The sequence below is a fragment of the Eumetopias jubatus genome, unplaced genomic scaffold (genome assembly GCF_037043125.1).
Source record: "Eumetopias jubatus isolate StellerSeaLion01/CBP00866 unplaced genomic scaffold, mEumJub1_p1.0 scaffold_4, whole genome shotgun sequence".
Lineage (NCBI taxonomy): Eukaryota > Metazoa > Chordata > Mammalia > Carnivora > Otariidae > Eumetopias > Eumetopias jubatus.
In genome coordinates, this window is record NW_028274810.1 from 172,683,333 (window position 1) to 172,710,974 (window position 27,642).

The 27,642-nt window shown below is 45.4% G+C and overlaps 1 protein-coding gene, 2 long non-coding RNA genes and 1 pseudogene across 3 annotated transcripts in view; 3 read left to right on the plus strand and 1 right to left on the minus strand.

Annotated features, from left to right (window-relative positions):
* Positions 1-8,794, plus strand: part of LOC114214722 (uncharacterized) — a 35,698-nt gene extending 26,904 nt beyond the window's left edge. The window contains exons 3-5 of the long non-coding RNA XR_003610478.2: positions 4,775-4,896; positions 5,703-5,938; positions 8,308-8,794. This is a non-coding gene — a long non-coding RNA (uncharacterized LOC114214722). The remainder of the gene's footprint in view (positions 1-4,774; positions 4,897-5,702; positions 5,939-8,307) is intronic.
* VXN (vexin) lies at positions 1,807-26,258 on the minus strand. The gene is made up of 6 exons (XM_028110501.2): positions 25,954-26,258; positions 21,307-21,362; positions 13,049-13,208; positions 9,002-9,063; positions 6,086-6,177; positions 1,807-4,237 (listed from the first exon to the last, which is right to left on the minus strand). The coding sequence occupies exons 1-6, from the start codon at positions 26,018-26,020 to the stop codon at positions 4,054-4,056; spliced, it is 621 nt and encodes a 206-aa protein (XP_027966302.1). The 5' UTR covers positions 26,021-26,258; the 3' UTR covers positions 1,807-4,053.
* On the plus strand, positions 15,712-26,997 carry LOC114214726 (uncharacterized). The gene is made up of 2 exons (XR_003610479.2): positions 15,712-15,951; positions 25,800-26,997. It is a non-coding gene; the product is annotated as an uncharacterized LOC114214726 (long non-coding RNA).
* Positions 18,923-19,927, plus strand: LOC114214717 (cytochrome c oxidase subunit 7B, mitochondrial pseudogene; annotated as a pseudogene).
* Positions 26,998-27,642: the final 645 nt, after the last annotated feature.

Below are 27,642 nucleotides of genomic sequence, written 5' to 3' on the forward strand. Positions count from 1 at the left end.
CCTGCCCTCAACACAGGTTTGCTGTGGCAAGAACTAGTCCTGAGTGAAACAGAGAAATCATTTTCATGGTTTGCGTTGCCTGTTGCCCTATATGTGAATATTGTCACCCAGAGAATGTGATCACATTTGGAGCACTAGCTGTGGCATTTCATTTTAGAACTAGCTGTGTCTTGTTCATCAGGGGCTGCTGATTAGCCACTGAGGCCTGCCCCCCACTGCCTGCGATTGCCAGGCTGGGTAGCCTCCTGAGCTCTGTGGATTGTGATGTGAGCAACAAGCTGGTGCTTGTTGAAGTAGGGCCTCTCCCTGAAGAATGCTGGGGCCCAGGTGGTTTAAAGAGTAGGAAACTCAATTTGATCTTCTGGGGATGGAGTCTGAAATGTTAATTAGCACTTGCCTAGAATTCCAGGTACCCCCCCCCCCCCCCCCCCGGCCATGCTGCTATTTGGGGCTGGGCAGGATCCAGATTCCTGCCCCACCCCCTACCCTGTTCTTCCTGAAAAAGCATAGACCCTTCTTAGGCCATCAGGCAAAGGCCTAGCTGCTTGCCCCCCTGGGAGGGGAGTTGAGCCTCATGGCAACCTGTGCACCAATGGCCCTGCCCAGGCCTCCAGGAGTGGCAGCAGTGTGGGAAGGGCTTATGATGTGAAGTGGTACAAGCCTCTCTACTGGGTTTTCCCCACAGACCCCAGCTAGGGGCTAGGAACCAGGTTGGCACAGGCCCAGCTGCCCTTTCGATGAGCAAGCCCCATGTCAGGTTTCTTCTGCTGCTGCTCCCTTTGAGAGGACATGCCTTTCCCCAAACTATATGCTCCCTCCCAACAAAGGATATTAATAGGTGCAAGTCTTGCCCCAAGTCCAGGGTGACCCAAGAGACCCCCCAAAATAAAAGACTTTTTTCTAGGCACGTGGCCTGTCTGCAAAATGAAATCTTTCTTCCTATGCACGTTGGCGATGCGTTCACCACAAACCTCTAAACAGAGGCTGACATTTCTTATATTAAAAATGAAATGCAATTCCGGAGGATTAGAATCCTTGGGAGAGTTATCTTCTTGTGTTTTTCCTTGCTTGTCCCTAGGTCTCTGCCAATTTAGAGTCAGAGACAACATGTCACATGATTCCTTTTGAAATTGGGCTCTGGCAGCCGTGGCTCAGCCTACCCACTGCCCATCTGCCTGCTCTGAAGGCGACACAAGCCTGGGGGGGGGGCGGTGGGGACTGCCAGAGAGCACACAAGTCAGAACTGAAATATTTGACTGGACTTGGTCCTAAGAGAGGCGATTTCATTACCCTAAATGTCCTGGAAACCCTGTTGCCTCTGGCGCGAGAAGGCTCCAGGCTCCGTCATCCTGGACAGCAGTCTGAGCTAGCCTTGGCGCCCTTCTGCAAGTGGCTGTAATGTGAGTCACAGGGCCAGTCTCCAGGGAGGCTGAACATGAGGCGGGCACAGAAGAGAAAAGCTCTGTCTTCCCTGGCCTCAGGGGAGACAGGCCAGCAGGCTGGGGTGGCCACTGGGCCCCCTGGGATTTGTGGTGGGGATTGAGGGGTGGGCATCGGGGAGGAGGGTGAGCCCTGAGAGGACAGGTCATGCCAGGCCGAGCCCCGTCAGAAATGGCCCCGGTGTTGACTGTTGGGCAGGGCCCGTAATATCAAAACCAGACACTGCCTTAGGACGGAAAGAACATTCTGGATTCTTTCTCACAATCCTTTTCATTTAGGTAAAGGAACAGTGAGGTCCAGATTCATAATTCTTTCCCTTGGTGAAAGCCTTCTCTCATTCAGTGAGGGAGCCTCATACTCTTGTGGTGGTTTACTGATGTCACAGACAAAGCATACTTTATTTTTATTTGAACTGGTCAGTTAAAACATTCTATGCAAGGCAAACACTTCATCATGAAATCTTTAAATTAAAAATAAATAAGTTAGTTGCATCCTACAGAAATCTCCAGGTGCCACATACAAATGGAGGACATCAGCTATAGACTAAATAAGTTGAAATAAATAGTTTTAGGATACTCTGATTGATATAGGTCCAGCATAAATCACCTACTTGTTCCCTAACTGTGCTCCAGGCCCCATTATCTATACTGTGCAAGACTATGAGTCTGTTGAGACTAGGCCCTCATCGAAAGAGCCCTTGATGCCTGAATCCCCAAATCATGTTCCAACGTGAGGATTGGGTGCTGAGCATCTAAAACAATGACTGAAGGGCAGGGATCAGCAAGGTGAAGGCCCAGAAGCCCAGGCCTCTTACCCCTCCATGCCTCCTTACGGTTCACCTGGAGACATGGAAACGGGTAACTTAGCAAAAGGCGACAGAGTGGTAGCCTATGAATAACCCTTGAGACTGGTAACGTGGCTAAGTTCTTCATTGTACCAAGACGTGGCAATTTCCAGCCGAGTCTTAGACTAAGTTTCACCATGGAGTGTCTGATTTTGCTAAATGGGTTGGATTAATTTAAGCTTCTGAATTAGAACACCAGCCTTCTGGGGGCAGAGTTGAGGCTATGGATGACAGATATGCAGGACATGTGCCACTAATGGCCTCTACAGGTCGGCATTCCTAACTGACCACTGCACGCCTGCATCTCAGACTCCACCTCCACACAGCGCTCTAGGCCGCCTCTGCCAATCATCGGTGTTTAGCATCTGAGGTGAACATTATTTACTAACCTTGATCCTTCTCTATGTTCTGAGCTATTCTGTGTGAAGGAATAGATACAAACACCAGGCACTGAAGCCTGACACCCATGTGAGTCAGGCACCTCGAGACTAATCATTTAACTGCTTTAAACTGTCATCTATGAAATGGAGAAGGACACCTAACTCAGAGTTGTTAGACAGGGAGAATGTATGTAAAGTGCTCAGTGTCATGTCTGATACACGGTAGGCATTTAATAGATGAGAACTGTCGTTATATTATCATCGTAAGTCTGTCGATGTTAACAATGGGATTAATGATGACATTTCCATTAAAAGAAGGAAAGCACAATATTATATATTAGGTTGAACCATGTGAAATTGATCAGTTGTTTCTGACCTACAGAGATGGCAATTTCTTCAAGTTCAACCCAATACTTAATGATGTATTTCATTTAAATCACTTACTTTTTCCAACTTTATCACATTTTTCCTTTCAAACATTGCCCCCAGAGACATACTCCTACCCCTCAAAACCTTCCTTAAATCAGTTGCTAAAATAAGCAAAGCAATGAGTCTGGTGGACTTGAGGGCCTAGTATCCAGTTCCACTAACTGTCTCTCATAAGGCCTTGGCTTCCTCATCTGTAGACTGGGAATAATTGTGCTTTCTTTAACAGGGATAATGGATGGGAAAGCACTTTCAAAAGTTAAAATCATTTTGCCAGTGCAAGGTATTATTAATTTTACTAGACTCTGCCACTTCAGAAAACATTAGCATTCAACGTTTAATTTTTAATCATGTTTCTCTATAGAAAAGCTGCATGTAAAAGAATAGAGAAATCATGCAATCATGCCAAATGATCAATACTGATCTTGACAACACTGTCAAATGGATATTAGAACTATAAGTAAATATATAGTACTTTGTCATTAAAAATTGTACCTTGTCAAGATGAAATAAATGTGATAAGAGGAATAGTAAGAACCACGGTGTTTACAAGTGCCTCAAATGTCAAGCTCTTATATTTATACCAGAAATCACACACATTAGAACAACTCACAAGGAAGACTGAGGAATTGCCTGCTTCCTTCTTTGGAGGTCTTTAAAATGGGTTGGGAAAGTTTGATTGTGGTGTGGTTTTGCTTAAAGATAGGGATATAAACTCTATGACCTCCCAAAGCCACTTTCAGACCAGTGGCTTTATTGATTCTAAGAAGGCACACTTTTCTTTTGCCTTCCAGGGGAGTTCCTTGCTTGTACCCTAAACCAGGGCTATTGGTTAGTAAGAGATGGTGATGTGTTTGGACCAGCTACTAGCAGAGGTGAATGTGGCTCAGTTCCAATCTGGAAGTTTTCTCCCCCATATGCAGTGAACTTTGGCCAACTCAGGACACCTGGGGAGGGTCACCTTTAGTCAGCCTCAAAGGCACTGTTGGTAGCTCCCACATATTCAGACTTCTTCTTGTGCCTTGTCCACATTTTCCGGAGGATGCTAGGGACACCACAGGAAGCGCTTCCTGTCAGTGGTAGGGAGGCTTCTGCTCCCTGGGGAAGGGTCGGATACTCTTCTGTCATCTTCTTGAGATGTCTGGATCTAAAGAAAAGCCAGGGGTAGGGAGGGAGGACAGTCATTTCACAGAGCCAAACTTTTAATTTTTGCCCTCAAGGAGTAGACCGAGCTCTTATTTCTCCTCTGCTCTGTGACCAGGATAGAGGGTCACTGTTGGGACGCACATACGGATGACTTCTTTTGGGGGATCCTCACATGGGGTGAGGGAAGGAGGTGGCTCTGGGCACAGTGGTTCATGGATCTCAAGTTCTGCTCTTGTCCCAAGTTCTCCTTTCCCACCCCTCCCACTTCTAGACCGACAATCTTGATGGAAAGGGCAAGCTTCCCAAAGCATAAAGCTATAGAAAGAGCCTGAGCCCTGGGGGTGCATCCTGCTGCTCACCGACTGTGTGGCCTCACCAAGTGACTTAATCTCAGCCAGCCTCAGTTTCCTCATGTACAAAAGGGGGATAATTTCATCTAACTCACAGGACTTGTGAGGCGGAGAATGAGATAATAAAGCACTGGGCTCAGTGTAGACCTCAATAAATGTTTATCTTTCTCTTCACTTCCTCTCCCTAGGTGAAAGAAATGGCCTGACTTTTCAAGAGCCAGCCTCCAGGAACACATGGAAATGAGAATGTCTGAGCTCAGAGAGAAAGGAACCGTGGAGAACCCTCGACACAGCTATGTGGAACAGAAAGGTTGGTGTGTGCCGCTCAGTAAGTTGTGGGCTTACTCCAGCCTTCAGCAACAGCTACTGCTGCTCCGGACCATTTGCCACTAGACCTTCAAACAATCCACATGCCTTTCTGACTTTTCTCCAATTAGGTCCAAGTACATTGAGTGACTTGGTTTTTATAATTCTTTCTAGATTATTTTCTTTTATCTACAAGAGCTTCACATTGGTCTCTTCCTCCTTGGAGTCTAAGCTTCCAAGGTGTGGACACTTGGGTTGATATTTCAGCCCACGGTCCCTCTGGTGTGCACATCTCACATGCTCCCGAGGACGTGTCTTTCCAACTGCTAGACTGTAGGTTTCTTGAAATATAACAGCCACAGTTTGTGCTAAGTTCTTCACATATCGTCCCATTCCATTCTCACAATAATCCTTCAAGAGGGGTATTATGATCATCCCCATTTTTTGTTTTTGTTTGGAAATAAATGAGGGCATGGAGGTCATAGCAGTTTAGTGGTGGTGCTGGGCCAGCAAGCAGCTGGGAGTCAAGAGCCCACACCCTTCATCAACCCCTAAGCCCCTTTTCTACTATGTGCGGTATGGACGATGGTGGCGGGGGCATAAATGTGCATGCTGACGAGTTTCCGACACCTGCCTGTCATCTACTAGTGCAGCCTGGAAGGTAGTGGGGGAACTGCTGGGGGTAGGGGAGGGGACTCTCTACTTCTCCTAGTCTAGCTGCTGGTTCTGGATCAGAGTTAACAGTAACATGGGGGTTATGCATTTGGTTTGAAACTTGTGTATCTTACGTATTTCTTTACCTTTGGGCAGGGGCCCTTCACCTAATTCACGAGGCATTTCTGACACCACTGTGCCTACCAGGAGGCTCTGAATATGACCTGTGATTACATTTATCTAATTAACCAAAAACCTTCCCGAATGACACTTCTGCAAGTCTAAAAAGTGGTGTTAATGAAGTGGAAACCATCAAAAACACTTCAGCTTAATCCTAGGGAAACAGTTGATGAGGCGCTACAGAGACCCAGGATTATTGCCCTCATTAAAAGGTAATTTAAAGCTGGCATGGATTTTGTGTTAGCATCTTGAGAGTCTGTAAGCCAGGCCACCTGTTACTCTTCTGTGGCGGGATCAAGAGTGGTTGGGGAGCCCTGCCATCAGCAGGTGGGGAATGGGGGGGGGGACAGGGCACTTACCCTCTTGTCAGAACAGCTCCGTTTTCCGAGCCTGTGGCCGCCGCCTCCAGCACGCCGGGGGCTTTCACCGAGATCCGGGCCACCGGAGGAATCTGGGTGTTGCAGAAGGGGAAGGGAAGGGGAGGATGTGGCCATGGCCCCAACTCTGGCACTGACTGGAGCCAGCTGAAAGGGGGGTGACCCCATCGACCCACCGCCCAGGACGGTAGTCCTCACACTTTGGCAGGCATCAAGGCTCCCCTGTGGGGCTTGTGAACACTGTGCGGGGCCTACCATAGCTTCTGATTCAGTAGGTCTGATGTGGGCCCAAGAGTCTGCATTTCTAATAAGTTCCTGGGTGCTGCCTATCCCAGGACCCCACTGAGAACCACTGACCCAGAGAACTTGAGAGCACAACTCAATCTTACCTGACAACTCTGTCCCCCCACCCCGCCAACTCCCATTCCCTGTGTCCACTTTGTTGTCAAATCCTGCAGATTCGTGCTTTGAAAGACTGCCTCGGTCAGGGCCATCCTCCCCATTTCCTCTGCTGCAGCCTTCGGCTCCAGTCACCTGGGACCTCCTTGCTTTGGACCAGACCCACCACTAATCTCAGCCCCCCATGGATTTACAGCGCCTCCCCATAGCAGGCGGGACTGATGCCAACTCCGGAAGCACAGGCTCCTCAGAATCCGGCTCCCCTTCATCTACGCAGCTCGACCTCTGTTATCCCCCGTGGGTACCGTGACAGCTCCCATTCCAGCGGGGCTGGCCTGGCCTCTCCTCTTGCTCACGCTCATTCCCATGCACAACAAACCCTTTCCTCATGCTCATGCACAGCACCGCATCGTGCCTCGGCTTTTCCTTCACCCTCTGGATGGAGCCTCATCTCTGCCTGCCATTCAAGGCCACTTCTTCCCAGAGGCCCTTCCTTAGGCTGGTGGCCTAAGTTGATTTCTCTCGGCCTTTATGCCCCATGTCCCACAGTACTGAGTACCTGTGTGATATGTTCAATTCTTTCTACAGTTCTCTTCTTGTTTCATATGCTTGTCTAGTCTCCCAGTCCTCAGAAAGGTGACATGGTGTGTGTCAGGGTCTGTCACTTAATCCCTTTGGTGGCCCTCTGCAGCCCTCCTAAAGGAGATGGTGAGTGCTCAAGAAGCATGTGCTGAATGGAAAAGTAACTGACGGCCTAACAAGGGCTAAATCCAGAATTTGCTTAGTCAATGGGCATATGCTATGCTTTGTTCCTTCACCCCAACCGCATTGAAGGCTTTGGGTCACCACATTCCTGGAATGGCTGGGAAATTCCAGGTGGAGGACATCATGATTAACTGTCCCCTTCTCTGCCTAGCTGGCCAAAGTTTGTGGACAGAGTTACTGTGCCACCTTGTGGCCTCTCGGGAGCTCTCCCTCCCCACCGTGCCAACAGTCCAGCCCCGGGAACATAGACCCGCCTCTCCTGCTCCAGAGTCCTTAGTCCTCCTCCAGTGCCTGTCAGCATTGAATCAATTAGCAATGCTAATTGCACAATTAGTTGTGCAAGCTCTGAATCATTCTCCCACCCTGGGATAAGGGGCCTCTGAGGAGCTGCAGGACCCTCAGGGGAAAGTCAGTCATGCTGCCTCTTTGTCACTGTGTCCACAGGACCACCCTATCCCATCCCAATTCATCCTGGCCTCCCAGATGCAGGTACCTCTCCGCCAGAGGTACTGTGTGAGTCCAGCCCAGGGGCTTGGGGCAGGTAATCCAAGGCTGTGAGCCACCCTCTTCCCCTTAAACTTGGTCTTCCTCCGGCCTCAGCTGAGGGCAACTCTTTGAGCTGTCACAGCCTGACAATCTATGGCAATGGCCCAGCCTTCCTCAGTTTCTCTCGAGTACTAGGTTGGGGCAGGGGGCTCCTGATAAAACAGCTTGGCCCATCCCTGCCCTTTGTGTGGTTCTCCTAGTACAGGGATGACCTAAATGAGGTATTTGGATTAGATTTTAGGCTCAGATGGGGAGTGAAGGGCTCACTGTCCAATTTGTTCCAGAAGGATGAGGGGGCTGGCCCACACAATCTCCAGGGTCTTTTCTAGTCCTCACATGGCATGATCCACCAATCTGGAGAGCTGCTGCTCACAGAGCCCAGGATGCCCGAGCTGACCTCACCTCTAGCCACGGTTCCGCCCCTACTGTGCCACCCCACACGGTACCCACATACACGCCCAGAAGATGATGCAGGAGATTTTTTTTTTTTCCAGAGTGACCCTGAGCTAGATCTGGATGTACACCCCCTGATCGCCCTTCAGGGAAGGAAAAGTTGCCACCAGTGGGGCAGGCCACGTACCATGACGGAGCAAGGAGGAAACAAAGGTTTGACCATTTGGGCCCAACTCAGGACAAGGTGGATGGGTAGCACTGGCCCCAGAGCTCCTGCCAGGAGGTATCTGGTGTGCACAGCAGTTCAGCCTCTGCGCAAGCCGACCTCTCTTCTCCTGTCACAGGTACTGATCCCTAATATACATCTCAAAGCTCCTACCGCGCATCTCAGAGTCGGCCTCCAGAGACCCTGAACTGGAGCAGATGTCCTCCAGAGGTGGCTTGACCAGAGATGCCTGGTGTTTTGTGTTTTCACAACGTTTAAGACCCTCGCAGCTCTTTACCCCCATAGCTGCCCCTGGGAATTAGGTGTTTCCACCTGACACGTGCCTACCACAGAAACCACTTCTTTCCCCCCATGTTTGAGATGTCCTCTAGGCAATACCTTCTTCTGCTTGCCTAAAAGCTGAATTTCTGGCAAGAAAGAGAACAACAGTGGTATGCTGTGAGCTGATAAACTTTAGGAGCAAAGAACCCTCAGGTAGGCTTTTCTGATAATCCTCGGGCCTGAAACAAAGGACAGGGTGAGAAGTTTAAAGCACAATGGATAGAACTAACCAAACTTATTTTACTTACCAAAGACTTTCCATATGCTCGATTCCCACACAGATTTGATGATTTGGGTTCCGAACTCCCCACTGCAAGGTTGAACAGAGAAGACATTACTCAGTGGTACTCTGTGTTCTACTTCCCCCCTCTTCTGCATCAATGATCTCATTAACTAATCAATCACAAGCTGGGAATTTCTAAAGGCCTTTGTGCCAAGCAGCAAAATCAGGCAGTAGGGTCAGGCAATGGGGCAACTGTCGAGTGGGTCACCTGTACCCCTGGCACTCTTCCAGGTGTGGGGTGGGCGGGGAGGGTAGAACTGAGGTCTAATAAGATCATGTGTGTGGAAGCATTTAGTACTGTGTCTGCAGGCAGTAGGCGCTCAGAGAATGTGCCCTTAGCTTGTCCTTCCTTCCTAAGGTGCCACATCACAAGAGGTTATCAGGAGTTAAGTCTCTACTGCTGGGATCGATTTTGCTTGCTGATCCTGGACACTCCTCTGTGGAAATGAGCAGAGAAGCCTGACTGCGGTGGGAAGCACAGCTTCATGATGTGTGAGGGTTGGAGATTATCTGAGTCCTGAGACATTGGCTACACAGGACTTACGTGAGAACCTTCTTGCTATGCCTTTATTCCTGAAGCCCGACCTACTTCTGAGTTATCTCTACCCTGAAGTCTGCAGCTTCTGAGAATGCAGGTGTTGAGCTGGCAACAGGTAGGGGAAAGTTGGCTTTCAATACAGTCCTTTCCTTGGGCAGACATTCCAGAACGAGCCCCATCCTATCACACTATAGCAAATACAGATAAAACACTCCCCAACCCAAGGAAGAAAACATTTCAATGGCAATAAAATGAAGTTACAAGACTACCAAGATTAAATCATAACGTACAGTGCTCTGGCATAAATAATAACAGCAGCTTATAGTTTTGAGTATTTACTGTATCAGGCACTGTGCTGAGTATAAAACACATAAACATTATCTCATTTAGCCCTTACCATAACCCTGTTAGGTAAATATCATAATAGTCCCCACTTTCCAGATGAGGAAATCGAGGCTTTGGAGAACAGTTAGAAGAAGCCAGGTAAGGATGATCTAGGGAATGGCAAACTGCTTTGGGGGTCTTTCAGGGCTGGAGAAATGTGACTGAGGGACACCCTAACCCAATCTGGGAGGTATTTGCCAGGTAGAGACAGGACAATCTGCAGAAGGGACAGGCTCAGGGAAGTTCCAGGAAACAGAATATAATGGAGCAGTCACAGAATTGTACTGCAGCTCAGGATTTCTGTGTGTATGGATGGGTGGAGACAGGAGTGTGCCCTGGAGAAGTCAGCCGAGAATGGATATGGAGGGCCTTGAACATAATCTGGAGGGCAGTGGGGGTAGGAAGGACACTGAAGCAGAAGGATGGCAGAGGCAGATTTCTGCTTTAGACAGACCCCTCTGGTAGCCTTGTAGAGGGAAGAAGGACTGGTGGCTGAGGGCCGGGGTTGGATGCTACACACCAGAGATGAAGGGGGTCTGCGCCCAGGTAGCCTGAGGTAGGTACCAAGAGGGAGAGATGAGACATATCCAGGAGTTGACATTGTCAGTGTTTAGTATGTGACGTGGTGGGTGGAGTGGGGGTGGGGAGGACAAGGGGGTGTTAAGGAAAACATCCCAGCAGAGAAAGGAAGACAGGTTTGAAGGAGGAGGACACATTCCATTTGAACAAGCTGATTCTGAGGTGCCTGAGGACATCTTGGTGGAGACATTCCATAGGCAGCCAATTCTCCAGGGCTCAGGAGGTGGTTGTCCCCATTCCAGGCATTTGAGGCTCACCTACCCAGGGCCTCATGGTGAGAGAGTTTCTCAGCTGGGTCTCTGCCTTCAGAGTCCCTTCAATTTCCAAGATTCCTCGGTGAATCTTTCTCCCACATGAGAAGGCTACATCATCCAGGAGCCTTCTCCTACAGCTCAGAAAAGAAGTAAGCCCCCAGATCTGAGATCCCTGGAGACACATGTCCTTCTGATGGGAGGTTGGAAGACTCAGTGCCCAAGCCTTTCCCATGGAAAGCCCTGGGTCTGGCTTTGACTCAGAAACCCTCCGTCTCCCCCAACCTCCCTCTGGAATCTATCAGATTGGGGGAGCTGAAGGAATTGAATCAATGCCCAGCTCAATTTTTTTTTTTTTTTAAACCTGACTAGCACATTCCCTGCATGAGCTGACTGTCACATGTTGGGTAGATTCTCTGCATTTCATTACTTAGTGTTCTCTTATAGAATAAAAGACTGACTTGGATAGTCAAGCTTCCACAAGCTATTTAGGAAGGAAAGAGGCCCCTAAAACTAGATGGTTGGGACGAAATTATTCTCTGGGGGCGGGGGATAGAGGCATTGGCTAGGAAATTAGAAGAACCAAGATTTAATTTCAGTTCTGTTGCTAATAAGCAGTGTGACTTTGGGTTAAACAGCTTCTATGGTTTCAGTTTCCTTTTCTGTAAATGGGCATGGGGTGCTGCAGACCAGGGATCTGCTACCTTCAGTGTGCATTAGAATCACCTGGGGAGCTTGTTAAATCAGAGATGGCTGGGCCCCACCCCAGAATTGGATTCAATAGGTCTCAGGTGGGACCCAAAATTTATATTTCCAGTAAGTTCCCAGGTAATTCTGCTGCTCTGGGGACCCCACTGTGAGAACCCATTTGACCATCTCTAAATCCTTGCTAATCAATATATTGTTCTCAGACCAACATCATCAACATCATCTGGAAGCTTTTTAAAAACAAAATCTGGGGCCCTACTTAGTCCTACAGAATTAGACTCTGCATGAAAACAAGATTCCCAGGTGATTCTTTTGCACATTAAAATGTGAAAAACACGGCTGTACATCTATTTTATGATTTTGTAGCGAAGATATTCTTTTTCTCTTTCTACACACACATGCACTCACCCACCCACCTATATATAGACACAGAAAAATTTATCTCCTCTTAATTTGCAAGGCAGATTGTGGTTTTCCTAATGCTTTCACTCTACATATGTGTATATGTAATCACTTAGCTAGAGAGTATCGCTTGATTTATGTATTATTATACATTAGATCATAAAAACAGGATCAGGGTGTTACTGATCAAAGAAACCTTAGGGATCCAGTCGAGCATCTCTAAAGAAGGAGAGAAGATGGATAAATGAAGAGAGATACTCGATGAAGTATAATTTCAGTTCTTACAACATACAAAGTTGTTGACAGCTGAATGCCCTGAGAAGGACATCCCAGACTTTCTATTGTGCATTTTTGGAATTAAAATAGGAATTACTTTAGGCTGTGGACATAACAGAAATAACCTAAACCAGCAATTAAAGGCAAAATACCACCACAGACTTCCGCGGGCTAGGCGCAGATTCCCGTTGAACTGCTTGGGGTGGAGGCCATTTTTAAAAATAGTGCTGAAGGTAAATCTATAATGTTTCCAGTTTTCAAAACAAATTTGTCTCTAAATTCTTTTTAGAGATTGTTCAGATAGCCCTAAGCTACTCACATTTACAATGGTGAGATCTTAAGTTGGCAGTTTATGAAGAGCCCGTATAATTACATACCCAGCCTGTAAAATAAATAAGGTAAGCTTCTGTTTCTTCATGACTCATGTCTACACTAGTTTTTTCTCTCCCCCGGAACATAACGATTTTCATCTGTCGAACCCAGCTGGGCTTCCTGGGGGAGCCAGGTGGCAGATAAAAGCATCTGTGCTCGCCCAGGAGTGTTTTTCAGGTAGGTGTTTTGTGTTGCTCTGTAGGTGGGGCCTGAGAGCAGGTGCACTCGGAGCAGGAAAGGCCCGCGCCGAGAAGGGGAGGGGCGGGGCGGGGCGTCCACGCCCCACGCCCCACGCCCCACGCCCCACGCCCCACGCCCCACACCCCACGCCCCAGGTGCTGCGCTCACCTGGCGTGATGGAGGACGCCAGCGAAGAGCGCGAGGTTGTTGGAAAAGACAAGCCAGGCCGTAGACCCCCGCGGCTGCTGGTCTGAGTACGTCACCGCGCCCCCCGCCCCGTCCCCAAGGGAGGTTCCGGGGACTCGATCCAGCGCGCACGTACCGGGTCTGGCCGGGGCCTTGGCAAGGTGGGGCCCCTGCGGCCGCGCGCCGTGCAGCCGGCCCGCCCTGCGGCCCTCGCCGTCGCGGCGGTCGCTGCGGTCGCTGCGGTGCGGCAGCAGCTCCAGGGGCCGCGGCGTGTAGAGGTCTGACTCGATCACCACCTGCCGGGAGGAGGAAGGACAGTCAGCTTGTGCCTCTCGGATCTTCAGATGCACCTTGGGCCCACAGTGACTTATCGGAGTTTTCCTTGCTCCAGCGAATGCTAGCAGCAGTGAGAGAACTTGGGGTAACTGGCCTCCAACAGGCAACCGTTTTATTTCATCTCAGCGTGCCAAATAGTGCCGTGGTGCAGGATGATGAGGGTTCCTGGAGGGTTCGGGTTCCTCACCAGCAGTCCCTTCACAGAGTCAGCAGCCTGGGCCATCAAGCCAAAAATGTCCCCTGCCCTAGGACCTGACCTGGTTTGGCAACAGAACAGGCTATTTGAAATGATGACAGTTCTGGAAATCAGGGTCTTACAGTCTTTGCGCTAAGCAGACACCTTCGTTCACACACAGGATAGCTTTTTGAATGCTCTCGCAGAGAGAAGAGCTAGGGAGAGGACCCAGGGCCCAACTCATTCCCAGGTTTTAAAACAGAAGTTGCTGGTACAACCCCACATGCTCACATTTACCCCCACCTTGCAGAGGGCCTGTGTCAGGTGGAGCTGGGAGATGAATTTCCACTATGTGTGGTTCGCTAAGTGGAAATTCCCGAAAACCAGACAGAATGCTAAGAGCTGATGTGTTTTCAGGAATGATCACCTGAATAGTTATTTTGGGAAGTACATTAAGAGGAAATACCCCTTTTGTCAGGACCCACCAAAAAGGGCCTTAAAAGTTATAATAAACATACTTAAATCATTGAAATAATTTAAATGTAAAAAAAACTTGAGACAAAAAATACCATACTTTATCTTAATACCAAGAGTAGTGAAGGGAATCTTAGCGGTTTTGGGCTCTTATCCTGCATAGTTTTATACATATCCAGGATGTTGGGGTCATCCATTCTGAATTTCTTCACTCCTTTAAAGCTGGTTGGAATGTCCAATAGTACATGGCAGCTACTCTGAGGTTTGCATTGACTCATTCGCTTGCTCCTTCATCAGATGCCCTGTAAGGGCATGTTCCGTGCCAGGTCCTGGGCACTGGGGGCATCTGCAAGTAGGTGGACCCATCTGAGCCCTTGTTCTCTAGCCTCTGATGGATCCCCCCTCACTTGTCCACATAGAACAATTGTGTTGCTTTTGGAGGACGCTGAAGCAAATAAGACTAAATTTTTAAATATATATATAATGGGGTGATATTTTGATTTAATGGAGAAAAATTGGATCTTTAATACTGTTATAAGAAATGGCAGGTCACTGGGGGAAATGGATCTGTGTTCACACGTCTCACACCAAAATAAATACCAGACAGATCCAAGATACATATTAAAAACAAAACAAAAATTGAATGTGGCTCAATATAACATTTGTTACATATGAAGGGGAATGATCCCTATGTACATAGAACTCTTACAGATCAATAAAGAAGAGGAAAAGAGAAAAATGGGGCAAAAACCAGGAGCTGGCCATTGACAAGAGAAATACAAATGGTAAACACGACACCACAAACATGAAAAGATGTCGAACAGTAATTAAATGCAAGTGAAAAGAGTTGTGTGTGTGGTTTTTTTTCTCTCAGATTGCCCATGATGAAGAAGGTAACTCCATTTGTGGTCATCAGACCTGAGTTCATGCCCCCGTCTTGATACTTAGTGGTTCCGGGGAAAGGAGATATTCTTGTGTGTCCTTGCTGTCTTGGGGTGGAGCAAATGCCTATCATCTGTTTTAGTTTTAGTAGCAGAGCTTGCACTCTTTCCTCAAGCCACATATTTATCTGCAGCATCAGGGAGCAGTTCTTGTCTCCCAAAGAGGAAACAAGAAGAAGCTGTCACTCTTTGCTTCAGTTTACCACAAACAGTCCTTTGCTTAGAAAACCAATATATCCCCAATTTGGTCTTATCTGGGTTAGGAAATTAACTCCTCTCAAGCCTATTTTAGGGCCCAGATTCATTCATTCTGTGCCTTTGGAGAGAGCTGATCATTCAGGAGCATGTAGGATTAGCACCTGTTCTCCTCTGGGCATTGCAGAAGGTGGGTTTTTTTCCCCCTCAATAATTTAAAATATTCCTTTTTCCTCTCAGCTAAATTGAGATATCACTGACACCTATGATTTGGTAAGTTTAAGGTGTACAATGTGTTGATTTGATATATTTATAAGCTGTGGTATGATTAGAAGGTGGTGGTTCTTTTGGGCTGGGGGCAGCCCTGGGTCCACCCTGCACAAGCTCAGTGGGTGGTCCAGCACTGACCACCCAGCACTAACAGTCTGCTGTCCGCTTTACCTTCCTTCCCCCGGCCCCATGCTCTGCTATGATGTTGCCCAGAATACCGGAATTTCCTAGGGTAATGGTTGTTTGGAGCCCCAGTCCCCAATATTTGGCCTAAGGGCTCTCCCCTGGAACGTGACCCTCCAGGTTAAATAGGAGAGACCTGAGCCTCATTACTGACACAGAGCTCTTGGCTACCACAGGTATTTCTGATTTTATTTTCATTCTGTCAGCATTCTTCTGAGTGAGGAGGAGTGAGACTGGTATGTTTTCAGACCTACTTTGTACAAGGAGAAAGTAAAGCCAGGTGAAGAAAGCCTGCGGAGTCCGTGAGGGAGACCCAGCATTTCCTCCTCTGAAAGGGAAGCAAATGTTCCCTTTGAGGAACAAGAAACTCCACCTCCGCAATCGCTTCTCTGCGCTGTGGGGTGGCAGAAGAGAACCGGGAAGGAGAGAGCCAAGAGGCGTTAGCTGCTCAGCCCTCTGCTGGAGGTAGGAGCGACCAGGGGATGGGGGTGAGGCTGGTTACTTCCCAGATCATGACTTAGGGCCAAGTGCCCCTTCAGGGTGTCTTCCCCAGTCCCCAAAAGATGCCAGTAGCAGGAAAGGAAAGAGAGGTGCCCAGTTCAGAAGATTTCCCTTTCTTAGCTGGTCTTGTACTTGGTTCTCATTTCCCACAGTAACAGAAGCTCTGAGAGGGCTCCGGGGGGAGAGCGTTGGGCCCACACCAGGAAACAGACAACTGAATGGATGGCTGTGGCCTCCTGAAAGCCTGGGCTATTTTCTGGTCTCTAGGACACAGTTTGGGGCGGTGGCTGCTGCTGGTCTTAGAACAGGCTGGTCTGAGAGCAGGCTCTTTAGCGGGCCCCCCAGCCCAGTACAGGGGTAAGACAAGGGAATGGGGAGAGGGAAGGGAGAGGCGGATTTAGTGTTGGATTTGCCTTTCCTAATCAGCAAACTGCCTTCCGAAAGTAGGGGGGATGTATTAGAGCAATAAATTGATGCTCCCCTGCTGGTCTCGGGTTATTGATAGAATATCAGAAGTCGGGCGCCTGGGTGGCTCAGTCGTTAAGTGTCTGCCTTCGGCTCAGGTCATGACCAGGGTCCTGGGATCGAGTCCCACATCGGGCTCCCTGCTCAGCGGGAAGCCTGCTTCTCCCTCTCCTACTCCCCTGCTTGTGTTCCTGCTCTCGCTGTGTCTCTCTGTCAAATAAATAAAATCTTAAAAAAAAAAAAAAAGAATAACGGAATTCATGGGCTAACACTCAAGCCTCAGGATTCCATCCACTGACATCCTCAAGTCACACTTCTGTTTGTTCGCCAGCCTAGGGGGCTGGTAGGGAGTTGGAAAGACAGGTGAGACCTAGGTGATGGAGAATCATCATGACTTAGGGCTGATGGGATCCACAGCAATGTTCTAGCCCAACTCCCTAATTTTACACATAGGGAAACTGAGGCCAAGAGAGGTCATGTGTCTTCAGGGTCACAGAGTTATAAGGGACAGAGCCAGAATGAGAGTCGTGGTTTTATGACTTCTAGGTGAGTGCTCTTTATAAGACCCAGAGAAGTGCCTACATCTAGATAAGAAATTTCAAGTGTAATCAATCACTCAGGGCCTTTTGAAAAATCAGTAAATTTCCAGGCCAATTTCTCCCCGATCAGGTTGAACTCTGGGGAGAATGTGACATTTACAATCTCATTTCTCCATCTTTCCTGGTGGTGGTACCGCTGCTCATTATGATGGGGCTGGGAATCAGTGGCCCCCGGGGGGCCTGACTGCACCCTAGGGATGCTGTGGCACTAAGGATAATTTAGAGGCGAGAGATCTTTGTAAAGGAGGGAAACTGACTCCTTTGGTAGCCCAAGGACAACAGACACAAATAAGAATTTCAGGACAAAGAAAGTCATAAACATTGGTAGATTCAAGCGGTTAGACAAAATATGAATGTTTTCCTTGGGAACTCAAAGGCAGCCAAGAGCCCGTCAGATCAGAGACAATTCTTTCTTTAGGACTCACTTCCCTCATCTTAGGTAGACTAAGACCTTTCTTGTCTTTTCTAATTTGAATGTTCTGTACAGCTGGTGTTGAGGTGTGCAAGCAAAGGATGAGTCAGGCTGTTAGGGGAAACGAGGAATTTAGAGGAGAGCTCAAAGGCCAGAGGGCATTATTAAGTTGTCTCACCTGGAGGAAGCCTGCATAGGTGAAGACAAGATCCAGCTTCTAATTTTTTTCTTAAAAGCAAATTTTAATATGTATTCATATACTTGAGTCATTTTTTTTTCTCTGAGTAAAAATATTTTGGAGAGGGAAAGTCATAAGCCATAAACATAACTGTCTTTCTCAAAAATTTCCACTCCCAGGAAACCTGAGAGCATGGTTTTACAGTGCTGGCTGAAGTCAAGTGGCTCTTCCAGAAGGTTGTGTCCTGTATTTTGGTTGCTTTGTGTATCTCATCCCCATGTGGCTTCATCACCACCATCTCAGACAACTGAGAGTTTTCTCCTTTATTTAGGTTCAAAATCTCCTGAGGATTTTCTTCCCTAGAACCTACTTAACTATTAGAAAGTATGGTGATTTAGTTTCCATTTTAAAAGCTTTTGTAAATACTGTTCTGTCCTTATAAAGCCAGTAGATACAGGTATTAGGAGTGATTCAGACATGAACACTGTTTAGGGTTAGAAATTCAAGGCAAGAACTTGGTTGAAAACTAAATAGTCCCAATTCCCAAGGGATCTTTCTGGAGTCATGAATGATTTGTGGCTCTTCAAATCTAGAGTAATGCCAAACTCAAGCCCCTTGACTGAAAAGTCTGTTGTGAAACTTTCCTTAAACTGAAAATTACCCACAAACAACCCCTTCCCTTTCCATTTTTAAAAAGATTTATTTATTTTAGAGCTCGAGTGCGAGTGGGGGAAGGGACAGGGGGAGAGGGAGAGAGAAAATCCTCAAGCAGCCTCCCCACGGAGCACAGAGCCCGAGGTGGGGCTCAACCCCAGGACCCCAAGATAATGAACTGAGCTGAAATCAAGAGTTGCCTGCTTAAACGACTGAGTCACCCAGGCGCCCCTCCCTTTCTATTTTTGGTAACACCCACTCCTTGAAAATCAGGAGCATTTTTCTTTTAGACTGTGGGCTTAAGTTTTCAGGGACCAGGAGAAGGGTAAGAATCTCTTGCCCTACCACAAAGAAATTTTCCATTAAAAGCCTTTTTCCTTCCTTTTTTAAGTAGGCTTTACTCCCAGCACAGAGCCCAAGGCAGGGCCTGAACTCATGACCTGAGATCAAGACCTGAGCTGAAATCAAGAGTCGGATGCCTAACTAACTGCACCACCCAGACACCCCTCTTTTCTTTCTTAATACAAAATATTCTCAAAAGTCATTAAAAAATACATACAACAGAAAAATGTACAAAAGACATGAGTTAAGAACCTATAGAGAAAAAAATATCAAAATCCCTGAAAGGATGAAGAATGATATTAATAATTAAAGAATGCAAATTAAAACAAGATATTTTCACCCATCAGATTGTCAAAGATGAACAACATTGATGACATATAGTATGGACTTCGGTGTTTTGGTAAAGTTACCCTAAAACACAGTTGCTAAGAATTTGGTAATGGCTATAAATTTTCAATGTTCATATCCTTTGAACATTTTCTTTTTTTAAATTGAGATATAATTGACATATAACATTAAGGAGTACAATGTGTCGATTTGATGACCAAGCATTTTCATATCTGTGAATTTATCCTCAAAAATATTTGCAAAAGAGCATGAAAAATATGTGCAAGGATATTGCTTACAGCATTGTTTTAGTAGAATTTGGTTAAATAATCTAGAAAACTTCAGATGTGATTTGGGCAGAAAATTATAGTACATTCATATAATGGCATGGTATGCAGCCTTTATAAAGAATGAGGTAGCTTTGCAAGGAGACTTGGGCCGAAGTTGCAGCAAAGCAGCAGCTACAGTTGCACCGTTGTATCTTCAGCTTCAGAATGTTTCCCATAGTCAGAACCGCTCTAAGTCGCCTCCGAGTTCAAAGCATTCCACAAACAATGGCAAGGCAGAGCCACCAGAAAAGGACACCTGATTTCCATGACAAATATGGTAATGCCATACTAGCTAGTGGAGCCACTTTCTGTATTGCTGTATGGGCATATACAGCAACACAAATTGGAATAGAGTGGAACTTGTCCCCTGTTGGCAGAGTCACCCCAAAGGAATGGAGAGATCAGTAATCATCCCAGCTGGTGTAATACTGAATTGTTTCAAAACCAACTCATAATTGATGCCAAGTAAAAGCACTGTGCACCCATTAAAGTATGGCATGGTTGAAGAAATAAAGTACATTTGAAACCTTAAAAAAAATGAGGTAGATCTATAAGTATTAACTGGCATGTAAAGATGTTCAAGATTTATAGTTTAGTGAGAAAAGCAAATTGCAAAACAGTATGTTATCGAGCAATGGAGCATAATAATGATATGTTAGTATATGGGAAATTTTCACTTAAAAAACGCCAATAATAATTGAATGCTTGGTTTGTGTCAGGCTCTGGACTAAGCACTTTACATGTATTAAATCATTTGCTCTCCAGTGGTTCTTGAGATATGTGCTCCTATTATTTCCATTTGAATACTAAAGCAGTTGAGTTCCAGTATGGTGGGCAACTTGCTCAAGGTTACCTAGCTAGAAATGGATAGAACTGGAATTTAAGTCCAGGCAGTTGGACTCTAAGTCTATATATCTAACCATTATGTTCCACAGCTTCTTAGAATTTTCTGATATTATATTTTATATGTTCATAGTATTTGAAATTTTATAATAGGCACATACTACTTTGGGAATCAAAAAAAGGAATGTTTGTAAAAACAACAATGACTAAAACCCCATCTCATTCCCAGGATGCTGAAAAAATTCTTTTTAATGGAGAATAGGCCTTCAAAAATTGAGATACTTAGAAAATCAAAATGGTGTTCCATGAAAAATTGTGATAGAAATAGAAACTCCAGCATAACCAAGAGGAAACAATTAGCAGTTAAACCTTTTCAGTGAAAGTACAAAGATGGATTGACAACTTTTGTATAAAGAAATCTGTAAGTAAAATGACAAATTTACCGCATCCTTTGGTTCTAATGACATGTAAACTAATTTTAAGGTAATGCAAATGCTTATTAGAGTAGCAAAAGATAATGTAAAAAAAAATGAAAGTCAATGTTAGTGAGGTTGGAGGTAAATGGAAAAGCGTTGCTAGAAGCCTGGCAACTTTTTAGAATTCCTAGTAATATGTGACAAAGCTGTAAGCAGAAATCATTTAAAAAAAAATCACTATTCTCTACATCTAGCATAGTGTCTCTTACACATGGTAGGCATGAAAATATTGGAGGAATGGATCGATGGAGAGATGAAACTATTCTTATCCTTTTACTTGCTAATTTACCATGGAATTACTCCAAAAGAATAGTATTTTGTACAAATTAATTGCAAAGCTATTTATAATAGTGAAAAAATGGAACATCACAAATGCCAACAACAGGAGAATACCTCAGTCAGGGATGCTATACTCATCGTGGACTCTGTTTAAATAAGAACACAGTTTTTTTAGGGAATGAGATTTACTCTGGGGAAAATGGCAGAATAGGAGAGTCCAATTCAAGGCTGTTCACTGTCTGGTGGACATTTGTCAATTATTTTGGTGAAGTGGAAGACAGGAAATCACTCAGCCCCAACATGCCATAGAGAAAAACTTCCTGGCTATTGAGAGCAGGAAGAGGAAGTGAAGAAGCTAGATGCCGCTTTTGTAATGAAAACCAATAAAAGGGATCAAAATTGAAGTTTTCCTTACATTCTTGGTCAAGAGGTGTTGAGAGCTTTTGACTCTTCTTCTGGCTGGACTGGACACTGCAAAGAGAGAGAAAGAAATGGTTTTAGAGAACACGGGTGAGGCTGATGTAGCCTCAGAGAGGGTTTGCACCTGGAGTGGGAGGGGCGAGGAGGAGGGGAAGTGGGGAGAATAGGCAGGGTGTAATTACAATTTTAGATGTTACTTGGCTGAGTGCACCAAAGTTCATAACAGCATTGTTCACAATAGCCAAAAGGTGGAAACAACCCAAGTGTCCCCTAACAGATGAGTGGATAAACAGAATGTGGTATATGCCCACAATGGAATATTATTCAGCCTTAAAAAGAAATAAAATTCTGATACATGCGGTAACATGGATGAACCTTGAAAACATTAAGCTAAGTGAAATAAGCTGGACACAAAAGAACAAATATTGTATTAGTCCACTTATATGGGATACCTAGAGTATTAAACTCAGAGACAGGAAGTAGAGCAGAGAATAATCTCTTCATTACGCCACGACAGATTTATTTCTTCATGTTGATAATGATGATGTAATCATAATAATGATAGTTGGCATTTATTGTCGGGAGTATTTCTCCTTACATTTGAAGGGAAGAAGGGAATGCGGAGTTGTTATTTAACAGGTATAGAGTTTCAGTTAGGGATGATGAAAGTTCTGGAAATGGATAATGGTGATGTCTGCACAACAATGTGAATGGACCTCATGCCACAGAGCTGTACACTTAAAAAATGCTTAAATGGTAAATTTTATATCATGCATGTTTTACTACAGTAAAAAGCTTTAAAAATCAATTAAGCATTAAAAAATGTTGGTTGGAAGAAGGTGTGTATTTTGTTGAAAATGGAGATACTCAGGCATCTCTTTTCCATACTGCCGCTAAAATGATTTACTCGGAACTGAAATCCCACCATGTTACTGCCCTGCCTAGAACTGAGATGACTCCTTGTCACATATCAGATAAGTGATCAGATGAGTGCTGGGTGATGGTATTTTCTGCAGAGCACCTACAGCCGTGAAACCTGTTGTCCAGTACACTAGTTAGGAGGATTCCTGACTCCCTTCACTTGAGTGTGAATCAGAACTGGACCACTTGCCACTTATGTGACTTGGGCAAATATCTCATCCTCTCCACACCTTCCTCTCCTCGTCTGTAAGACAGGGGGGAATAATAGCACCCACCTCAGAGGGCTGGGACAAGGATGAAATGAACTAATTTTTATAAAGCCCTTAGTCCAGTGCCTGGCACAGAGTAGGTTCCCAGGAATCAATGGTGGTTATTATGATTGTCCTCCATCTCTGCAAGCTGAAGGCAGGTGGAAAGAATAGGTGATGACTTCTAGATCCTATAGCATTCCATTAGGATTTCTCGTTCTGGAGTTTTCTCCATTTCCTCCTGCTGTTCCCCGATTCTTCTCCCCAACCCCTCCCCATTGTTGTTTATAACTCAAGAGAATTATTTTGAACGCCATGGTGCTGTTCACTCTAGAATTAAACCCCCTCTGGTGTGTCTCAGGAAATAACTTCTGGTATAACTTCTTGGTAAAACCACAGCTTTTACTTTTTGTATTTACTGTGAATTGTGTCTATGAATTTTTTTTCCCTTAAAGGGCTCTCTTTCTCTCCAGAAAGTAAAAATCCACACTTGTCCTCAGCTATAGACTTGGTATCTATGTCCCATGTCTTTAAAATACTTAAGTAACAGTCTAACACTTGTTGCTGCCATATTTTTGTGAGACATTAAGATGGCTCAGCTAAAAAATACACACAAATATTAAGTTGAACCCAGTTATGTATGTATGGGTGTGTTGGAAAGAAGGATATAATACAACAGTAGAAAGGTAATAATAGCTCACATTGAGCTTCACCAGGTGATGGCTTATTTGGTTTATCTCATTCACTCCTCGTAGCAACTCTGTGAGCCAGGTACTCTGCATTATCCCTATTTTACTGGGGATACTGAAGTTAGGGGTCCCACAGTTGATGGTGGAACAAGGCCCTATCCTCTTAACCATTGGCCACACTGCCCTTGCTGCTGAACCTGTGCTCAGAAAATGTCTTGGCTATTTCTGTCATGCTAAACGGTAGCATTGGGAAAAGGGCATCCCAGGGAGAACTATAACCCTGTTAGATAAAATGAAGCCACCTTCTATTTCTGTAGGTAAGGAATGTGGGGATGTATTGAAGAGTTACCCATTTCTCTTATAAGCAGTGACTTAAGAAAAGCTAGCACTGTCTTCTCTCACTGAGAGCCCTCTGCTTGATAGCTTTGGAGAAAGCAAGATGAGGCAAAAAAGGAAGTGGGAGGAAGTGAAATTCTTCCATTCACGGTCTAAGGTAAGAATGCAAATACTCCTTTTCTAGAGAACAACTTCCTGAGCAGTGAAATGTCCATGAATACCAATGAATACTTGGTTTATGACCAGGAGATGGCCATGAATGAAAATGGCAAGAAAGAAATACAGGATTCAATATTTATCTTTGAACATAGTCATTGCTCTAAATATGTAATAAAAATAGACATCATTTTGTAAGTGTTGTATTTAATGGTGCTTACTACATGCTGGATACTGTTCTAGATGCTTTATATGTTTTTTTTTAAAGATTTTATTTATTTATTTGACAGAGACACAGCAAGAGAGGGAACACAAGCAGGGGGAGCGGGAGAGCAGGAAGGACCCTGGGATCATGACCTGAGCCAAAGGCAGATGCTTAACAACTGAGCCACCCAGGCGCCCCAAGATGCTTTATATGTTTTATCTGTATTTCAATTTCCCCCCCATAATAACCCTGGGCGGTAAAGTCGAGCTCTCCCTTTTACAAAAGTAGAAACTCTGGCCCAGAGAGATGAAGTAGCCTGCCCAAAGTCACACAGTGTAGAAGTGACCACAGTCTCTTGGCCACTGCGCTAAGCAAATGGAGCCAAAGGTCCTGTTTCAAATGCTTTTATTCAGGTGAAGTGTGACATTGCTCCTGAATTGTTGAATAAGTTTTTAATTAAAAAGGGCTATTCAGCTTTGATTGGTTTCTTCCTCTAAAAATTGTTAAATGGAAAGAAATAACAGGAAATAGACAAAATTTAACATTTTCATATTTGCTTCCAATTTTTTTTCTCATGTAAAAGAAATAAAAAACTAGACAAGTTTAGATTCCCTTTCTACTCCCCCCTTATCCTTCTTCCACTCCTCCCGAGGGCCGGTAAGATCACTAATTTTTTCTGTATCTTTCCAGCCTGTTTTCATACTCTTTCTGAATATGTATCCGTAAGTTGTTTTGTATTGCCAGATATAGTAATTGTTATCATACATATAAAATTTTCAGTCAGCCTTTTCTATTTTTTTCCACTCAACATTATGCTTTTGAGATCTGTATCCATACACACAGATCTAGTTCATCCCTGTTGACAACTGTGGAATATTCCATAGTACGATGACACCGCATTTTACCCCCTCCCCTCCTCAAGGACATTGAAGCTATTTTCAATCTTGCCCTCCTAGAATCAATGCCCCTGTGAACATCTGTGAGTAAGAGTATCCAGAAGTGGAAGTGCTGGGTCAGAGGGTCAGCTTTGACTTTCCAGGTACTTCCAGAGTCTCCAGACAGAGTTCCAACTCCTGCACGTGGGCAGACTTCTCGCTCTTTTCTCTCTCTATGTGGCAATGGATGTCAAAAGCTTTATTTATGTTCTGCTGGCTGTCTCTTTGTGACCAGGCTGAGTCTCTCCCTCCCCCCACCACCCAGCAGTGGCCCTGTCAGTGGCTGACACGGGAAGAAGAAAGGGATTGTTTGAACAGGGGGTCACAACACCAGCAAACATCCAGCCCCCTTCATTCAAGTCTGACAATGAGACCGGGGCTAAGCCAGAGTCCCAGGCTCTGCCAGCAAGGCAGGGGCCACGGGGAAAGAACAGAGGGAGCAGGAGAGAGGGCTGAGCTTTGGAGGGGGTGAGGGAACTGTCCAGTAACCAGACACCTGCTGTCCGCTGAGCTCAAACACAAAGCCCTCTCTGGGACTTGACACCATTCACCCCGAGCACAAGAGCTGACAGAGTCACACGTTTTGGTGACGCTAGTTCCAGGTGAAGTTTGGGAGCGGGGCCCTGGGATCTGTGTTAGAGGCCAGCCCTGGGTCAGGGCATTATTTGACCACTTTATTAGACTTCAGGCCATTGCGGGGAGTATTTCTCCTTCACATTTGATGGCATAGTTAGAAATCATACTTTTGAGCCAGCTGGTTCTCATTTCAGAGCCCACCTGCTCATGGGAGAAGAAGAAAGAATCTTTCTAGCTGCCCTGGGAATTTTGTTTTCATCTCTGTTTCCTAAAACAATGGCTTGCTGTCACTTTCATTCGCATATTGGGTTACCAGTACTGAACTAAGTGGAACTGGGAGCATTTAACTGCCCTCATTCCCCCCACCCCTTTGATGGATTGTTTCTCAATGACTGATGTTTATCCATGTACCTCCTTTTCAGAAACAACAACAATAACAAATACCATCACAACAGTGAGCCCATCAACCCCTCTGAGAGACCTGAGGATAAGCCATAGTAAAACAGCACGTGATTATCCTTAACCTCTGGCAGAAGGTGCCGCGGTGAGGAAACCGTCAAGGGCAATTTTACTCACCCTTGGAAGGGATCACGGTGGTGAAAACTTCTATATTTTCATCACTGCAGCTGTAAATCTGATGCATCGTTTCAGCCTTCTCTCCCCCAAAGTGCCGGGAACCGGAAGCCTCTCTCTGAACCCCTAGTCGCGAGGTTTCCTAATCCAGTCTGGCTCGGGGATCATTGTGCAGGTCTACAAAAGACAGGCTGGTGCTGTGATCTCATCTCATTCCAGAGTCTTCACTGCAACATTTTCTAATCCCATCTGTCTTTTTTTTTTTTTTTATGAATCCTATTATTGTAAACCTTTGATTGAGCGTGGAGGCTTCAGTCCCCTCCCAGCCAGGACGTATTTAACATTTTTATTTTGCCGTGTCTGCCGCAGTGATTTTGGAAGTCTTTTGTGAAGTAAGGATGAAGTGAAATCGCCGACTCGGTTAGCGCCAAGCTTGGCTGGAGAATTTCACCGAAAAGGAAAGAAACGTGGATTTTGCTACCAGCAATTACCCTTTTCATTTCAGAAAGGAAGGGGGCTTTTTTCTTTTTTTCCTCCAGAAGAAGAGGATATTCAGTAATTTGTCGTGTGTTAATTTGGCAGCCTTCTAAGTTTCTATTTTAAACAAAAGGACTGTTTCTCCAGAGCGTTTTCCCCTCATGCCAGTACATGACAAGGCTGACATTTCTGGAGAGCGGTCTATTTAGCATCTTCTTGTACAACCCTTCAGGTGCTTGCAGAGACATGGTAACAAGCAGTGTCTTGACACCCAAGGTGGCACAGGAAGATTAGATTTACAAGAAGATTGTATTTTTATTACCCTAAATAGCCTAATATATATTATCCTATATATTCGGTTATCCTATATTTATGTAGAATAATACATATCCTATATTTTGTCTTATATATTCTATGTATACACACAGAAATAAGGTATGTCTGAAATGTATGTGTATTGTGTCAAACCCACCGTCTTTCATTACGCCATGACAGATTTATTTCTTCGTGTTGATAATGATGATGTAATCATAATAATGATAGTTGGCATTTATTAAATGCTTGCTAAGAGCTAGGAAGCGTGATGTATAATCTCATTTAATGTCTACAACCACCCAACGAGACTAGCCATTATTTTTGCCATTTTATAGGTGAGGAAACTGAGGCCTGAAGAGACTGAGTAATTTGCCCAAGATTAAAATACCTAGTTTCATGGCAGAACTAGGATTTAATCCCTAATTTGATTCCAAAATCAATGTACTTAATCATTAAATTATACTCCATTCTTTACTTCCAAAGCCTTGCCCCCTACTTTTTTTTATGATGTTATGTTAGTCACCATACATTACATCATTAGTTTTTTTTTTTTAAAGATTTTATTTATTTATTTGACAGAGAGAGACACAGCGAGAAAGGGAACACAAGCAGGGGGAGCGGGAGAGGGAGAAGCAGGCTTCCCGCTGAGCGGGGAGCCCGATGCGGGGCTCGATTCCAGGACCCTGGGATCATGTCCTGAGCCGAAGGCAGACACTTAATGCCTGAGCCACCCAGGTGCCCCTACATCATTAGTTTTTGATGTAGTGTTCCATGATTCATTGTTTGCGTATAACACCCAGCGCTCCATTCAATACGTACGTGCCCTCTTTAATACCCATCACCAGGCTAACCCATCCCCCCACTCCCCCTCCCCTCTAGAACCCTCAGTTTGTTTCTCAG

Coding starts and splice junctions, on each gene's coding strand:
- VXN (XM_028110501.2), bottom strand. CDS start 26,020: ATGCATCAGATTTACAGCTGCAGTGATGAAAATATAGAAGTTTTCACC. Junction 21,363..25,953: donor CACCGTGATCCCTTCCAAGG/GTGAGTAAAATT, acceptor CTCTCTTTGCAG/TGTCCAGTCCAGCCAGAAGA. Junction 13,209..21,306: donor AACACCTCTTGACCAAGAAT/GTAAGGAAAACT, acceptor TCCTCCCGGCAG/GTGGTGATCGAGTCAGACCT.